This window comes from Eremomyces bilateralis (assembly GCF_010015585.1).
Source record: "Eremomyces bilateralis CBS 781.70 unplaced genomic scaffold P152scaffold_13, whole genome shotgun sequence".
NCBI lineage: Eukaryota > Fungi > Ascomycota > Dothideomycetes > Eremomycetales > Eremomycetaceae > Eremomyces > Eremomyces bilateralis.
The window spans coordinates 535,652-552,502 of NW_022985079.1; the positions used below are offsets into that span (position 1 = coordinate 535,652).

The following is a 16,851-nucleotide window of genomic DNA, read 5'->3' on the forward strand; positions in this document are numbered from 1 at the left end:
AGGTCGATGTCGACTCGAAGGACAATGACGGCCGAACGCCGCTATCGTGGGCTGCCGAGAACGGGTACGAGGCCGTCGTCAAGCTACTGCTCGGGACCGGTCAGGTCGACGTCGACTCGAAGGGAAATGACGGCCGAACGCCGCTATCATGGGTCGCCGTGGGCCGAGAGCCCAAGACTATGACAATTACACATTTCTGAACTTTATCTTTTATACCTATCAAGTAAAATATTCATTTCTGTTCTTGCTGTTACTCTAGAGTGAGCGTACAGCGCCCGGCGTCCTGTCAGACGATCCACGTGTAACGGGGTAAGGTCACGAGACGGTTGTGGGCGTAGAGTGAGATGGTCACGAGTATGTATACTCTATAGCTCCGGATGGAAAGACTTTGGAGGAAATCTGGCCATTGGGGACGACGGGCGGTGGAGGGACAGACCCGAAAGAAGGCCACCCGCCATTCGTCAACCTGCCGTCGTCGCTTTTACGTACTAATTACCACAGTCTACTTACATTTACCATCTGCAGTAGAAGCAAGCAGCCAACACATCTTCAACTTCAATTTGAGCCTCCCTTTCAGTGGGGCATCTTGCTGTAATCTTCGCTTTCATCGCCCATGTGTATAGTGTCTAATATCTCCGCTACGGTTCTGAATTCTCTAATCCATTATCTAGCGCCTTTTAATGGTTGTATTCACAGAGGCCATGAAAAATGGGATGGGGTAGAGCGGGGCTAAGAGAGGAGCGTAGTGAGCTAGTAGTGTCGGTTTTGAAGAGGCTGTGGCGCGCCTGAAATGATTCATGAGGGGAACAACAGCCAGCATCTGTAATACACGATGTTGCAGGATCAGTATTAGCGGCGCTATCTGCGTAAACCGCTCATTAGCTGTCAGTTCCTCGCCACTGCAATTGTGCTGTCCACTATGGTTCCATTCTGGTCACCCAAGCACTCCGAGTTAGCCTACCATCCCTTGGCTGATCGATATGATTGGTTGGTTCCTGGGAGTCCTTCGGATTTGGTTGAAGTTTTGGTGACTCTTCACCATCCAACTCTATACCGAAGATTACCCAGCCGCGACATGGAAAAGGGGTTGCGATGGCAATGATTCCCAAGGATTCGGATCCGTGTCTACCCTCGCCGCAATCTCTGCGTTGTACGTTTGAGATGCAAGCAGGCGCTTGCTATCCACGCGTGCATTATCTGTTTCTGGTATACTCTAGGGGACTGTGGTGTAGCAAGAACGTGGCGTCATAGATCGACCTCAAGGGCTATACTATTAGGAGTATGGACATTGGACAGCCAGCTGGCTCAGTCCACATGCCCCTTCCTCTGGTCCGCGCGCGGGTCTCAGGACTGGGTTGATACCTCAACGTTTCAGTTCCGATTGCTGTGGCCGAATTGACGGTATCGACACCGGCAAGCCCCTGAAACTCGAGTGTAGCACATGTGGAGGGCAGCCTTGAGCGACGTTTATATCAGAAGAAGCCAGTCCATGTTTAGGAAGTTCACTTGACACTGGAACTTACAATACTTCAATACCGGTGTCGTATCCTTGGCACCATGTCTATCCCTAACAGGGAAGAAGCGAATGATCTGATCCGAAAACTAGCAACTGCGGCCGGATGGATTTCACCTAAACGTCGAGAAGAAGCTCAAAAAGATTTCGCCGATCTTGTGGCAATTAATGACGGGCTTAGACAAACTGCCTGTAAATGTGCAGAAGCGTGGGTACATTCCGCTGTTTCGCTGCGTTTTACTGACCCTCGTAGAATCTCTCACAATATGCACTCCAATGCTATCCGGTTCGTGTACGAGTTAGTCCAGAACGCGGAGGACAGTAGCTACACTACTGCCGCTAAAATTGGGGAGTTTCCTCGTCTCTCACTCGCCGTTTCGGCCAGCAGAATTCAGATTGAGTCCAATGAGGATGGATTCACTGACAAGGACATTGAAGCAATCTGCGGGATTGGCCAAAGCACTAAGAAAGGGAAGATTGGTTATGTGGGAGAAAAAGGTATCGGGTTCAAATCAGTCTTTGGAGTTTCCCGCAAGGTCCATATCGAGTCTGGACACCTCTCGTTTTCCTTTGAGTATAACCAGGGGCTTCCGGATGCTGGGCTTGGAATGATAACTCCTCTCCTTGAACCCCCATCTGGATTGCCACCAGGCGTTCGGACCCGCATAATTCTTTATCTGAATGACGAGATTGACAAGGACGCGCTTCTTCGCGAGTTTGATGAGCTTCCGGACACTCTGATTCTGTTTCTAAAGAAGCTGAAGCAGCTTTCAATTTCCATTGATAGGTTGAACGCTCCTGTCAAGAAAACATACAGACTGGTGGCCAAAGAAAACGAGGCCCATATCATCCGAACCATTGGAAAGGAGACCGTTCATCTCAAATTCCTGTTTGCGAGGAAGAAGATCACCGATATGCCAGGAGAAGTAGCAAGACAAGGTATTACTAGTGCAATGATGCGTTTGGCCTTCCCGGTCAGTCAGGATGATATACCAATCGTTGAAGATCAGTATACATTCGCTTTTCTTCCTCTCCAGAAAGAAGGTTTCAAGGTAATATTCCCTATCCTGTGTTGGCGAACATTCTGCTAACATCTGACCGTGCCAGTTTCTCATCCAATCCGATTTTGTCACACAGGCAAGCCGTGAAAACGCGGTTGATTGTCCTTGGAATCAGCGGCTTCTGGATGAAGTTGTCAATGTATTCTTGGACGCAGTTCCCTCTCTCTTCCACAATCGGGGCCCCCTAAAGTATTCCTGGGTTCGCTATCTTGGCTCGAAAGGAGTGTCCGGCAAGTTTTGGGCCCGGCTTCAGAGCCAACTCTTCATCAGGTTTACGAATCGCCCTTGTTTCATTCCGTTGGGGGACAACGGTACCAGATTTGCTAGCTCCTTGAGGCTAGTACCGGCGGCTTTGAAGGACCTTTCAAATCAGCCTCTGTTATCCGAGTGCAACTGCTCTCCAGCTCACGTCGCGAGCCGCTATGTCTCTACAGGTTATGATTACGTTCTTGATATCCCGATTCTTCGAAGGCTCGGCCTCGAAACATTATCCCTCCGCGAGTTCGTTGCTCTCTTGCGTTGTGACTTGGCATCCAAATGCAATTCCCGTCTGCGCACGACGCCAGCGGAATCACAATGGCATAAACTTCTCTCGAGGTCCTTGCTTAAAGCTATAGATACCTCACAGGAACTTAAAAGCGTCCTAAAAGAACTCCCATTGCTACCGACTCTCAGTAGCGAGCGATGGGTTTCACCATCCAAAGGAGCGATATATTTTCCCGATTGTGGTGGCATCGATGTTCCACGGGATCTTCCATTGACTTTGATTAGCCCGCAGACTGTTATCGATGGCGAAAGGCGAAAGCTGTTCCGATGTCTAGGAGTATTGGAATGCTGTCCTGCGGATATTTTCCCACTCCTCGAAGAGGCTTGTAAGAAGGTCCGCTGGACTCTTGACAATGCCGTCGACCACCTCAAGTTCATGTTTTGGCACCACAGAGACCTGCCGCTTTATGAAAAAAAGAAAACGAAGAAAATCGAGGTACTTGTGATGAGTACAGATTTGGCTAAGTCTGGCCTTGATCCCTTGACTGGATGGTGGTATAGCCCGAGCATCGAGGACCCATGCAGTGCGGCGAATGTCATCCGTCATCCTCTCCCGGAAAATTTGACTAGATATGTGCGCTTTTTACATCCCCGATACTATGAAGTATTTGGAGCTTGCGGACGGAGACATGAGAAGACAGGAGTCGAATGGTTGGAAGGATTTCTTCATGTCAAGTCGATACCGCAGCCCAGGGCCCGAGGTCTTGAATCGATGTCTGAGGAGTTCAAATACCTAGCAAACGCGCATCCAAGCCTTCTCCGGGTGCTAGAGCGGCATCAAGCCGATGTTGCCCATGACGATGCTTGGAAAGCAGAGTTCATGAAGATCGCTCGAATTCCGATACCCTATTCGGATGACCTCCCACCTTTGACCTCAACATATCTGCCTCTTCCTGGGTTAAAAGCCATTGTTGAAAGACTCGGACTGCAGAGCCGTTTCAGATTCATTAAAGAGCTTGATGGAAAGGAGGATGAGGACCTGGACCAATGGCGTTTCTTGTCTAATTTCGGTGTGCAACACCAAGAAGATTTTTACTTCTGGTTATTGTTATTGAGGAAAGCTCGCGAAAAGAAGAACCCGGGATACCTTGCAATGGCGGAGATATACTCTCGCCTGCAATATTTCGGCTGTGGAGAGAATTGTCGACTCAGCCTTCAGTTAGTACCCAAACACTCTTCCGAATACGGGCCATGGACTAACTATTATAGAGTAATCTTTGGCACTCGAGGCGAGGTCTTGGATTTGTCAGACAAGGTGAAAGAGACTCTCAGGGATTTATCAGACCGGGATTATATCTTCGTCCGTGAGGGAAAATGGGCCCTCCCAAGTGCCTGCAGATGGACGACTCCAACTTGGTACCGGAATCGACACAACCTCTCCCAACTCCCAGGATATGCCTCCCTCAGGACGTTGTTCGTAGACTATCTTCAAGTTCAGACTGAGCCAGATATCAATGATATCCTGAGTTATATTCGCGCCCTGAAAAGCCGCGGTAGTCTGGAAAGAATCACTCAAATCCTCAAACTTCTATACGACCGGCTCCATCTGCTTAACCGAGAAGGGGACTTTACGGATACCATTAGGTGGGCAAATTGTGCTTCCAGTACCCACGAAAGTCAGCATTAATCCATTTAGATCCCATTTTAAATCCGAGAAACTTGTCTACAACTTCCAAAACCAAGCATGGTATAGTCCATCGTCCTGCATCTGGGCTATCGGCACCATGCGTCTCCCTGAGAAGTTTTCTGTTGCCACAGAGTACTCAAATCAAGAATTTTTTTTCCGGATAGTTCTTGACGTTGAAGAACCTAATCTCGCGCTGTACATTGAAGCCTTGAAGTGGGATGCAGCTGGAGCACCGAATCGCGATTCGATGAAGCAGCTTATGCGGAACGTCTCTCAATTCAGTCCTACCAGTAGCGATTTGGCATCTCTCATTGATAGCAAATGCTTTCCCGTTCGTTATTCGCACGGAGCGCTGGCTTGGGTAAGTTCTAGAACGGACTTCGCCATCATTGATCGAGAAGAATACGAAACACTCTTCCGGAGACACCTTACAACTTTGGATTTTTCAAAAGAAGAAGTTCACGAACTGGAGGCCTTTCTCGTCGGCTTCGGTCTTCGAGTGCGATACCTCTCCACTACCGTCACAACTCAGACAACGGCTTCCAGAGGTTCGTTCGATCCCACAATGACCATAAGGCTGAGTCACAGGGCATACGCTATCTGTCGGTAAGTGATCATTATCGAGGTCGAGTTGCATATCCCCTCTTGTCTCAGTTTATATTAGCCCCCAACGCGGTGGATTGAGGTGTTTGAAGACTTGTGGCGCAGTTCTAGTGAACTGTTTAGACTGATGAGACTAGGTATGCTGCGCATGCACGGTGCGCTGCAGTTCACAACAACCCAGCCGCATGCTTTGAGAAGCTTCGGAATATATCCGTGCTGACTAGTGAGCACTTCTCAAAGACACTCACTACATACCAGGGTGATAATCCAATCACCGTCGATTCTGACAAGGCCTTTTGCCACTTGGAAGATGGAGATGAAAAGGATGCGAGAGCTAAAAACGACTGGGGAACTGGCTTTCGACAATCAATCGGTCTGAGAGTATACATCCCAAGCGATCCTCAGCTTCGGGCACGATGCCTTTTGACTCACCTCCCTCAAGCTATCTTAGGCCACTTCAAGGCACCGAATAGCGCGATTGGAGAATTTGGCAGCATAATCTCCGCTCTTACACTTGCAGATGTTGACGAAATTCTAGACTTCGCCGGAGTCATTTCACTCCCAGGAGTGAACCGGCCTGACGATATTGATTTAGATATCTCCCAATCAGATAACAACGACGTTCCGATGTCCCAGTTGCCCGAACATGCCGAATTCCTGAAGCCAGTTGCGTCCATTCGACCCGACTTCATCTCGACTAACCTAGGCAGCGGACGCTTAGCATCTCAAAGCAATCCTGGAAGCCTCCAAAATCCGACTTTGACCCCTCCGGCGTCAATCTCCAGTCCACCGGCTGCCGAACAAGATTCTCTCCACTACGCGAGTCTTCTTGGTGTAATCGTCGACCTCGCTCGTACCAAGTCGGAATTTCCACGTGTTGGCAACTGTTTGACTGTATCGGATGGGCATTATCTCTCCAAACCGGAGGTAGATGAGGCCGTGAGTGGTACTCAGAGAGATTCCAAAGTTGGAGCGGCTGGAGAACTATTTGTAAGTCCATCGATAGCTTTACAAGCATTGCTAATTCCAGTAGGTGTATGAGTGGCTGATGAGTTTTCCGTTGCTGGGATGTGATCTTGATGATTGGCAGTCAAAAATTCGAGATCTCGTTCAGCCACATGGCGATTACACAGCCATCAAGAAATGGAAACACCTCGAAACCTCGGACATAGTCTACGAAGACCACACTGGGAGCCTTACCTTCTGTTTGATCAAATCTGGCTATCTTCGATCTGATGTATGGTCTGACAAGCGGCCAAGGTACCACATCGAAGTGAAGGCGACGACAAGCAGTCTCACCACACCTCTTTTCGTTAGCCGCAATCAGTACAAACTCATGGCAGACTGCGTACTTCCAGAAAACTCAGCGTCTAGGAAAGTATACGTCCTCGCCCGAGTGTTCAACCTTGGCCAGTTGGACATGGGGATGAAGTTGTATGTTGATCCGACTCGGCTGGAGCGAGAAGGAAAACTGCGATTCAGGGTACATAAATATGAGATGACAGAAACATCCGGAACTTGAAGGGTTCTGTATAGTCTAGTTTAGTCTTTGAGTCTTTTCAGCATCGATAGATGGCCAACATATTTCTCATCAATGTCGGATCGGCCGGAGCGTAAACCAGTTTGTTTCGGGTAACGGCACCATTGTACTTGCAATGATGATCTAATAGTTACGTTCTACCCGTGTCTAACAGCATCTCCAATTCCATATTCGCAGATCTTTGCGCAGGGGATTGCGTACTTCGTTTCAGAACTGCAACGACCCGACTCTCTTAGGGAATTGGCTCCATGGAGTACGTACATCTAGGCGTTTGGAGACAGTGTCTTGGATTTGTGCATGTTGAAGAGAACAGATCGAGCAATCGTCGTGGTAGCCGATGAGCATATCAGGAGCAAGACTATGGACGCGGCCTTATTATACACCATTGACATAGATGGCCTTCAAGTGCTACAAGTGGGACTCCACTACCATGTACCATCGCGGCTCAACCCCACGAAACTTCCAGTGATCCACCTCACAGAAAGTGAGTTTTGTAGAAGTATGAATACGTGATTGATTGATCTATCTAGGAATATGGGAGATCCGGAGGAATAGGAGGTGACTTATACGAGAAGTACTGAGACATTTCCACACTGTATTATTGCCGGAGGCATTAAGGCCAACGGCCCCTGTGACGCTGCTGACTGACAGAGTGATGCATAAATATCACAACATGGATAATGGTTTCCTTTTCTTTTCTTCTTCTATAACTTTGGTTTGCCGTAGATAGGAAATCGAACTCAACTTCTTTCCAGAACGTGTCAGTTACCGAGTTTCTCCGACACCTTTGATGGCAACGCCAAACATAGCTTTGATTCCATTATTCAATGTCGCCTTGCGGTACGAGCTGATTTCAAAGTCTCTGCATTAATAACGAAGTATTACTCATTAGCTGTCGCCACTTGTGCTATACATCAGCATATAAAGACACTATCTGCAACGGCAGTGGGCGGGGAGGAGGCTAGGAAAGGTTCAGAAAGCGAATATCATGATTGTAACTCTTCCAGTTCCGCAGCCGAGAGCAACAACGCTTCCATAGACTGCAACTTTGGCTAATCTATATTCAGGAGGAAGCCAAAGAATACGCTCGGTATCGTGACAAACCCATTCGTCGTTGACAAAGATAAGTGGTGGAACTTGTGGTTGAAATACAGGTCCATCGTCAGAGAGAGATAATGAAATAGGAATTGGCCCTCGGTTTGTTCGGAGAGAGGTGTTATCGTCGGAGAAAGAGAGAGTCTCGACAATATCGCCAACACCCAGAGACTTCAGCACCGCCCCTGACGCTGCGTCCCACAGCTTGACCGTCTTGTCGCGCGAGCCCGACGCCAGCGTCTTGCCGTCCGGCGAGAAGGCCACGGCCGCGACCAAGTCCAAATGGCCCTCAAGCGTCTGCCGCACCATACCTGACGCAACGTCCCACAGTCTGACCGTCTTGTCGTGCGAGCCCGACGCCAGCGTATTGCCGCCCGGAGAGAAGGCCATGGCCGTGACCCCGTCCGAATGGCCCTCGAGCGTCTGCAGCACCGCATCCCATTTCTCTTCGACCTGTGGTAACCTTCGTATCCATCTAGGTATGCAATTTACGAATTGCTTTCTTATTATACTCATTGTCGGTGCGAATACGAGGGCCCTACAGTATGTCCGAGGGGGAGCTAACCCGATAGTGTATTGATTGTAGACCACGAACCACTTCGCCTCATAGATGATATCCGAGAGGTTAGGGCAGTCACTTAACTAGTCGAATGCTTAGCGAGAACATATACTATGCTGGAGGTATACTAACGGAAGCAAACGACTCTAAAGACCCGATGGCATAAACTCCTTCCGATGCTTGCCCCATCCATCCGAGAGCTTCGAGCCAGTGAAGGAAATGCTCTTGTAGGAAACAGTGTACTTAGTCACCATCTTGAAGCTGGGCCTCGCTCCTCTGGAGGTGCTGGATCCAAAATAGACATGCATACCGAACACCAGGAGGGAGGCGCTGCTCTGCGAGACTGGTTTCAATATCAGTCACCAATGCTCCTGGTCGGCCCACACCAAGAACATCTTGCTTAAGAGCACCAGATATGAGCTTGGTGCATCTTGTGGCGAATGATTGATGCGCTTGCCTCTCATCGATCCAGAAACTTGGATCTCCGCATCTCCTTTCATCGAGAAGGAAGTCTCGGAATGAAGGATGATGTAGACGCAATGGGCGGATTGGCTCGTTGGGAATGTCCAAAATGGCGTGCAGAACGTCTAGTGTCCGAACCACTTCATCTTGCGGGGTGCTGAGTAGCTTGCTCAAGGACTGGATAGAAAGGGGAGAGAGTAGTCACAATGCTTCCAAGCAAGGTTTTCAGCATCGACCGTAGCTTCTTGGCCTCTTCATCTGAATACTCTGAAGAAATGCAGTTGCGAAGAACACTGCCATAGATTTCGTTGAGGACCTTCTCTGGGCCGCTGATCGCACTGCTGCTATGCTCCAGGATTATATTCAGTCTCTTTCCTGCAAACAATTTTCCTTCGCTGATAAAGCGACATGCAGTTGCCGCCCAGATGAATAGCCCATTTGCACTGTCAACGAGTTGCTTCACGATCTGCTCGCCAGGCCAACCAGCACCGAGATAGTGCCTACGAGCAATGCGTTCGAGCTCGTGCCGTAAGAAAGTGCGGATATCATGACCGACAATCGACAACGATATTTTACGGAATATAAAATCCTGATACACAACATCTGGGATTTGAACGAAGCCATTTCGTATCGGAACCTCAGATCGGCTCGTCAGGAAGACTCGTAGTCGAACGGTCTTCAACGATCGAGCTTCGGCCAAGAGATGCAGGATGATCCGGATATCGTTATCATTGTCGCACTCATCGAGCGCATCAACGACAAGGACGTATGCGGATTGGCCATTGTTTTCGTCCAGCTTCGACAGCGGGCGTAGGACGAGTTGCTGCCACTAGTCACGAAGAGACTGGCTTATAATATCGCGGCGTTCTGTAAGAGCGTCGCATATATGTTGGCCAAGAGACGGCATACTGCTCGCTAGCTGCCATGCAATGCTTGTAACGAACTTGCCTACATGGCCAATATCTCCACCGCCGCGTGAGAAGTAGAAGATGGCACTTAGGTGATTCTGGTCAGAGTAGGTACGGGCGGCAGTGCGAGCAATCGTCGACTTCCCCGTGCCGGCCAAGCCAGTAACCCAGAAGATGTGGCGCTCGTCTTGACCATCAGCCCAGTTATAGATCTCTTGAAGGAGGTCGACGGGGGTATCGGGAAGGCAGGTCGGGTCATGTTGTCGCTGGTATGCGTTGAACGGCGCGGCTGTAGCGGTAGGGAGTGAGTTAAGCATATCGTTCAGATCTGAGGTACTGGTCACTTTCCTGCTGCTTCGGGCCCATAGCCCGCAGAATGAGACTCACTTTTGCTTTCGCCAATGGACACATCCCCAAATTGGCCAGCTAAAAGGATCAATTGGTTCCCAGGCAAATTGCTGATGGACTGGCCGCTGCGGTTTGACATCACTTTGACTTCAGGTGCTAGTGCCGCTGTCCTATTGAGATACCCTAAATGGGTCTGAGGGTCTACAATATTACATTCGGAAACAGACTATGTATCATTCTCAAGTCGAAGTAGTTATAGTCTATAAGCAAATGCCTTGCTAGGCTCGATATAGTGGCATCGTCAAGACACGCGCGATGATTTGTTGCCACCCCTCAGTTGCAGTGCAGCCCTCTAGCCCTCGAACGCAGCTCGTTGTGTTCTTCGAATGAAGTACATGTACATGCCTTGCCAGAGTGACATTTCCAATGTGCTGCTGGAAACTCACCCCAAGCAATTGGGTATTAAGGCAATAGCAACCGTGATCGAAACCTCATTTGTGCTATTTGTAACGAGTCGAACTGCACGTCTTTGGGATGGATATTTGAGGAGGAGAGATTAGTGACTTTATGGCCTGACGATTGGTAAAGTTGGTTAGTAGTGGCAGTTTCAAGGGCCGACCAACGGTGGATGGATGGTTGAATCTTGGATGACGTTACAGAAATGGTATAGGAAATACGGTAGATTCTGGTACACGAAGTTGAAAATCCCTTGAGGATTCCGATAAACCGTTGATCCACTGTTAGGTACCAACCCATTGAGTGAGTTCTATGAAAGTCTCATTTTATTAGTAAGCCCATTCCACCATCTGTGTCGCCATCATCAAGCGCAGTTTAGAGATTTCTGTAATTCTCTCTGTAATTATCGTAGAAAAATCTCCTTGCCATAGCTGCAGGAAATGTCTACTGGGCAGCAGAACTCAGTCTCAGGGGCGAAGGCTCCTTATATATCATCGTCTTGATTCTGAAGATGAGACTCCTTCTCGTCGGGAAGTGTCACTTCTCCACGTATAAGTTTACCCAAATTTATTCATCGTTGTTTTCAATGCCGGGGTCCTGGCAAGCAGCTTGGGCATTACCTAGTATATAGGAATTTGAGGCTACTGATTACATACATCATTCTGGATAGGAGAATAATGCTTTTCCGCTCTCCATGCTTTTGGGTTCACATTGAACCAACCAATCAGTGAGTAGTCCATATCCATATGGTACTGGTAGTTCCGCTATGCTTCAATGCTGTCCTTCAAGTGCTCTAGGATTATATATCATCAAAAGCTGGAAACAATCGCATAACTTAAAACAGCGGCATTGGATAGCTAGCGGAATATCTGTATCAGGAAACCGAATAGGTACCTATCATGCTAATTATGGAAGCACAAAAATCGAGTCGAATACAGATATGGTACGCTAGCGATGACATCATGTTCCTCCATCGTCCAATAATCTCCGATATCCGGAGTCGACCTCGTGTTCGATATCCCGCCAACCTAGAAAATGTCCTCCAAACGTTCCGGTAGCACGGTTGGATCCCGGAACTTTGACCCTGACGCGTTTTTCGACAGGTGGACGTCGAGCGCGCTTCCCGTCGGGAACGATCTTCGGTCCGCCATCATCAAAGCGTTCGGGCTTCCTGCGGACGATAGCTATGTGTACCACGCGGTCGCGAGCGTCACGCTTGCTCAGGTGCAAAGTGCCATTAATGCGGGGCGTCAGCACGGGTTGCACGCGTGGTATATAGAGAAATCAGGAGACACCACCGAGGTATGCAGCGTAGCCCGATCGCTCTCGACCACCTCTAATCGCTCCAGGAACAATTCCCCGACCCAAAGGACATCGAGGCCTACATCGCCATCTTCTCCCCCGTTACTAGCACCACCAAAGCCCTCGCCGCCTTCGCCTCCAACGCCAAAAAAGGCACCCCCCGCGCCCATTCCGCCCCCCACCTCCACGCCCACCTCCTCCTCCCACCCGACACCAACCTCCGCCTCCCCGCGAAGGCGAAACCCGCATCCCTCTACAACCCCGAGTACCGCAACCCCTACCTCGACCTCTGGTCCTGGTCCGCCCGCACCCTTGACTGGTCCGGCCCCACCCCCGCCACCGCCCACGTGAAACAAAGCCACCACGTTCTCCCCGTCCTCTACCACCACTTCGGCTGCGTCTGCCCCTCGCACGACGCGCTCAGCCTGATCGCGCAGCTGTGCGGTTCGGCGGCGGGGCAACGGAAGGGGGCGACGCGGCCCGTGGTGGAGATCGGGTCAGGGAATGGGTATTGGGCGTTCGTGTTGCGGAGAAGGGGGGTGAGGGTGTGGGCGGTGGATAATGCGGTGTCGGCATGGCGGACGATGTGGATCGGGGATACGATCCGGGCGGATGGGCCAGGGTTCTTGCGGCGGCCGCCGGGGGAGGTTGCAGGTGAGGTGGGGGGTGCCGGGGCGCCCGGGGCGGTGCTGTTGATGGTGTATCCGCAGGTGTCCGGGGATTTTACGGCGCGGGTGGTCGAGGCGTATACAGGGGATACGATAGTGGTGGCCGGGACGCAGAATGAGAATAGGTTCACGGGGTTTGCGGGGGAGACGGTGGAGGAGTGGATGGCGAGAGAGAGGAAGAGATTCGAGAAGATCTGTCAGGTTCCGTTGCCGTCGTTTGCGGGGAAGGATGATGCGTTGTTTATCTTTAAGCGGATTGCGGGGGGATAGTGTGTACGGGGGAGCGTGCGAGAGCGGAGAGCTTGCATGATTTCAGTGTAGGTGCAACTCCTTGTCAATTGCGGGAACGTTGCTAGGTACCAGTAGAAACGTATTTTTCTTGTCCTGCTCTAGATTCATGGTCGATCTGTTTTGTATAGGATGCGTCGCTGTTGATGTGCGTTGAAGAATCACCACAAGGAGCGATTCTCTTCGACTGTTGTACTCATGACCACAGACTCACGAGTAGAAAGTCTCGATAGGATGTTCGGTCGTGCATTTCTAACCAGATAGAGACGGAGGCCATCCGTCCATGTTCCTCGACACGGTATGTCTATCGGCCATCTCTAAGGAATACACGGAAAATATAGTCTCTTGAATTCTGAATGCGGGTGGTACGGAAGAGAGTAGAAACCTCGCCGACCACTTGACCAGTGAGATCGTTAAGCATGCGCGACATGTCTCACGGTCACCTTGGACCCTCTACCGGAGCTCGCAGACGTGGTGCTGGAACCACTCATGCTCTTTCGGCGACCGTCGTCCTTCCCCTGCGCCGTCGAATGGACAGCTGCACCCGCCCGCTCATACGGTAGATACCCAAAATACCCCTCCGGCGACGCCGGATCAGTGACGCTCGGTGTCCGCGCCCGACTCTGCACCGGGCTCATCCTCATCGCTCCCGGGCTCCACGATAACCGCTGGCTCCCAGTCGTCAACGACCGCTGATGCCGCCGCGGCCGGTCGCCCGCGCTCGCGGGCAGCTCGAGCCGCGCGTTCATCCCCACCCACAGCGCCTCGTCCTCCCCGTCGCCGGACACCCGCCAGCCGCCCACGCCTTCGAAATCGCGGTTCGGGGCGCCGGCGAGGAGGGAGGCGGCGCTGTCGCTTTTACGAGGGGGGTGGCGGGGCGGGGGCAGGTCGTGGGGGGGTGCAGTGGTGGTGACGCTGGTGCGGCGGGGTTTACGGGGGGTTCGTTGACCAGGGAAGGGGACGGGATTCGTCGAGCGGTTAGCGAAGAGCCAGGAATGGGCGAGGGCGAGGGCGAGCTCGAGATATATGAAGGACACGCGGATGAACAGCAGCGAGAACGCGAGGGCGGTCGTCAGTAGGGCGAACACCGCGAGAGGGATCGAGATGAGGAGAAGGATCGGCGGACCGAGGAGCTGCGTAATGCCCGTCATGGTGGATGTGAGAATCCCGGGATGGTTTCATTCATTCTAGCGAGGAAGGTTCATGAAGAGAAACGCTGCAATGCGTTGTTCATCAGCTGTGGACATCTCACTGCGAGGGGAGTACAAGGTGCAGTCACCGAGAGTGGAGGGACGCTGGGTGTGTTGCTCAGCGAGAAAGTTTGTTGAGCTTCTTTGTATACGGCAGCTGCTTTGTGTGGCAAATACTTAAGTTAGTCCGTGAAGTACCTCAATACTAGAAACGCCTCATGGGTCTGCTGATCGCCGATGGCCATGGTTCCTCGGTCGGCAGGCGAACTGCTGGTCATTTCGCAGTCCGTCCTGTCGGAGTTCTTCCACTTGCGCCTGGTGGTAGGCGTTGTGATCCCTATCCATTTGGGTACAGCACTTTGCATTCTCATGTCTTTGTACCAATCCGACGTCAGTACCTCTGCCATGACAATCACATGGAAAACCACTAGGAAACACAGAAGCGCTAGGCATCGGTGATCGGAATGATTGGAACTCGCATAGTGGAGTCTTAGAATTCGGTGCTAACTGCTCTCAGCTCTGGTACAAGCAGCACCCGCTGGCTGGGAGAGACGTGGCTGGTGGGACCGATGGTGGGCGCCAAAACGGGGATCAGCAACTGTGGCTTGAACGTAGGTGTTCGCAATTTGGTCCGGCGGTTACTCTAATATGACCTCAGCTCAGTCGTAGAAGTGATCAAGTAGTGTAGAAATCATTTCCCCAGTCGTAACTATGCATCTCAGTAGTTCTTCAATGTACTTCGCATCCGTGCCATCGCATTTGACTGGTTCTTGAGCGCCTCTTCTGCAATCCTTTCCGTCAACGCATCATAGCGCATCATGTCTGAATTCCCGTGGCATCTCGGGGTGTATGACGCCCATTGTCATCCAACCGACACCATGTCTTCCATCCCCGACATTCCCAATATGAAGGCGAAGGCGTTGACCATCATGGCAACGCGCGGGGACGATCAGCGCCTTGTGTCCGAGGTGACCGAGAAGTTTGGGGGAGAAGGACGCGTCGACGATGGTAATTTGCGCTCGAATTGTCGCGTCGTGCCTTCGTACGGCTGGCATCCATGGTTCTCCCATCAGATATATGATGACGCGGAATATGAAGGCTCCACGTGTTTGAACACCCAGCAAAAGGTCCAACACTATCAATCGGTGCTGAATCCCAAGCCGGAAGATGAGGCGTTCGTTACCGCGCTGCCAGATCCGGAGCCCCTGTCGCAATTGCTTGATAGGACTCGGGCATATCTGGAGAGGGATCCTTCCGCTCTGCTCGGAGAAGTTGGGCTCGACAAATCATTCCGTCTGCCTGAAGCATGGTTCCCGGATGATCACCAACGGGATGGATCGTTGACACCTGGAGGCAGGGAAGGGAGGAAATTGTCTCTTTACCGAGTAAGCATGGAGCACCAGCGTAGACTCCTGAAAGCGCAACTTGGACTTGCCGGTAGACTTGGTCGGGCGGCCTCAGTGCATGGGGTTCAAGCGCATGGTGTTTTGTATGAAACGTTCAAAGAGACATGGAAAGGTCACGAACGGAAGCACATCAGCAAGCGGGAAAAGAAGAGGCAAACACGAGATCAAATCGTCCTTGATACTGTTGGCGACGATGACAGGAATCTATCTGAAGATGCGCGCGGAAGTCCCTCAGATGTTCCAGCTGGGAAGCCGTTTCCTCCTCGCGTCTGTCTGCATTCCTATTCCGGCAATCCACAGTCCATTTCTCCCTATCTCCATCCGTCCGTTCCCATTGATTTCTTCTTCTCTTTCTCTGCCGCCATCAACTTTTCTATGCGCGAGTCAAGCAAAACGGAAGACGCCATCCGCGCGGTGCCAGACGGCAGACTCCTCGTGGAGAGCGACCTCCACACCGCCGGCAACCGCATGGACGATCACCTCGAGCAGATCGTGAGGATCGTGTGCAAGTGCAAGGGCTGGGAGCTGGAGCAAGGGATCGAACGGCTTGGGCGAAACTGGCAGCAATTCGTGTTTGGCTCGGATGAGAGCGAACCATGATAGGCTGCTCTCTACCACGAATGCATTTGAAAACACCATCTCGTCCTTGGTATCTTCCTGTCGTGTGATTCATTCGAACCAGGACAACCATTGTTTATCCTTCGAGCTCTACCGATCTATGTCTCGTCAGGTCTTTGGTGTGGTTGAGTTATGGTTTGTTGTGGTTCAATCGTGGTCAGTTGCGGTATGGTGTGGTCTGGGTGGTTCGTTGCTATGCGTACCATCGGTACTGCTCGCTGCTAAGCGTGATATGATATACCAACTCCTGCTACTACCGGTACTGCTCTACTGCTAAGCCTGATACAATATATCAACTACTACTACCATTGGTACTGATCGCTACTAAGCCTATTATGAATTCACTCACGTCTCCGACTACTGGTTACTGCTGCACCGCTAACCCACATGTGAATCGACCAGTCTCTTTTTGTCAGTCGAGTGCCAGACTTTCACTCTCGAGTTGTTGTTGACATGGCGACACTTGTGTTGCGTTTCTGTTTATCCCTCTGGCTCGACCCGAATAATCTGGCCCATAAATACTTCTCTTCTCCTTTTCCTTCTCCCTTTCTCTTTTTCTTTTTCTTCCCTCTCTCAGCTTTTGTTCAGTGACAGTAAGTTTTTCCTTCATCCCTTCCTGCCTTGATCTGCCTTGCCTTTGCCCTTCATGTACTGCAGCTAG

At 51.0% G+C, this 16,851-nt stretch overlaps 6 protein-coding genes across 6 annotated transcripts; 3 read left to right on the forward strand and 3 right to left on the reverse strand.

The window, feature by feature from the left end:
• Positions 1-1,330: 1,330 nt before the first annotated feature.
• On the forward strand, positions 1,331-7,030 carry P152DRAFT_60560 (uncharacterized protein). The gene is made up of 7 exons (XM_033683106.1): positions 1,331-1,721; positions 1,767-2,565; positions 2,621-4,278; positions 4,330-4,704; positions 4,757-5,353; positions 5,488-6,340; positions 6,384-7,030. Exons 1-7 carry the CDS (start codon positions 1,558-1,560, stop codon positions 6,870-6,872), a joined length of 4,935 nt encoding a protein of 1,644 aa, XP_033533216.1. The 5' UTR covers positions 1,331-1,557; the 3' UTR covers positions 6,873-7,030.
• An 832-nt stretch (positions 7,031-7,862) lies between these two features.
• P152DRAFT_515119 (WD40 repeat-like protein) lies at positions 7,863-8,913 on the reverse strand (the record flags this gene model as incomplete). Its single annotated transcript, XM_033682886.1, has 2 exons — positions 8,677-8,913; positions 7,863-8,627 (listed from the first exon to the last, which is right to left on the reverse strand). The coding sequence occupies exons 1-2, from the start codon at positions 8,731-8,733 to the stop codon at positions 7,863-7,865; spliced, it is 822 nt and encodes a 273-aa protein (XP_033533217.1). The 5' UTR covers positions 8,734-8,913.
• Positions 8,914-9,148: 235 nt separating this feature from the next.
• Positions 9,149-10,401, reverse strand: P152DRAFT_450280 (uncharacterized protein; the record flags this gene model as incomplete). The annotated part of the gene is made up of 3 exons (XM_033678162.1): positions 9,149-9,835; positions 9,959-10,203; positions 10,302-10,401. 3 exons carry the CDS (start codon positions 10,399-10,401, stop codon positions 9,149-9,151), a joined length of 1,032 nt encoding a protein of 343 aa, XP_033533218.1.
• Positions 10,402-11,513: 1,112 nt separating this feature from the next.
• On the forward strand, positions 11,514-13,174 carry P152DRAFT_60687 (uncharacterized protein). Its single transcript, XM_033683109.1, has 2 exons — positions 11,514-12,020; positions 12,068-13,174. The coding sequence occupies exons 1-2, from the start codon at positions 11,754-11,756 to the stop codon at positions 12,956-12,958; spliced, it is 1,158 nt and encodes a 385-aa protein (XP_033533219.1). The 5' UTR covers positions 11,514-11,753; the 3' UTR covers positions 12,959-13,174.
• On the reverse strand, positions 13,175-14,383 carry P152DRAFT_60688 (uncharacterized protein). Its single transcript, XM_033683110.1, has one exon. It carries the CDS (start codon positions 14,125-14,127, stop codon positions 13,390-13,392), a length of 738 nt encoding a protein of 245 aa, XP_033533220.1. The 5' UTR covers positions 14,128-14,383; the 3' UTR covers positions 13,175-13,389.
• Positions 14,384-14,858: 475 nt separating this feature from the next.
• On the forward strand, positions 14,859-16,520 carry P152DRAFT_419037 (Metallo-dependent hydrolase). Its single transcript, XM_033677117.1, has one exon. It carries the CDS (start codon positions 14,985-14,987, stop codon positions 16,170-16,172), a length of 1,188 nt encoding a protein of 395 aa, XP_033533221.1. The 5' UTR covers positions 14,859-14,984; the 3' UTR covers positions 16,173-16,520.
• Positions 16,521-16,851: the final 331 nt, after the last annotated feature.

Excerpts from the sequence above, each read along its gene's own strand:
- P152DRAFT_419037 (XM_033677117.1), top strand. The coding sequence starts at position 14,985 with ATGTCTGAATTCCCGTGGCATCTCGGGGTGTATGACGCCCATTGTCAT.
- P152DRAFT_60560 (XM_033683106.1), top strand. The coding sequence starts at position 1,558 with ATGTCTATCCCTAACAGGGAAGAAGCGAATGATCTGATCCGAAAACTA. Across the intron at positions 4,279-4,329 it reads AATTGTCGACTCAGCCTTCA|AGTAATCTTTGGCACTCGAG; the intron begins GTTAGTACCCAA and ends TAACTATTATAG. Across the intron at positions 4,705-4,756 it reads GACTTTACGGATACCATTAG|ATCCCATTTTAAATCCGAGA; the intron begins GTGGGCAAATTG and ends TAATCCATTTAG.
- P152DRAFT_60688 (XM_033683110.1), bottom strand. The coding sequence starts at position 14,127 with ATGACGGGCATTACGCAGCTCCTCGGTCCGCCGATCCTTCTCCTCATC.
- P152DRAFT_60687 (XM_033683109.1), top strand. The coding sequence starts at position 11,754 with ATGTCCTCCAAACGTTCCGGTAGCACGGTTGGATCCCGGAACTTTGAC. Across the intron at positions 12,021-12,067 it reads AATCAGGAGACACCACCGAG|GAACAATTCCCCGACCCAAA; the intron begins GTATGCAGCGTA and ends TAATCGCTCCAG.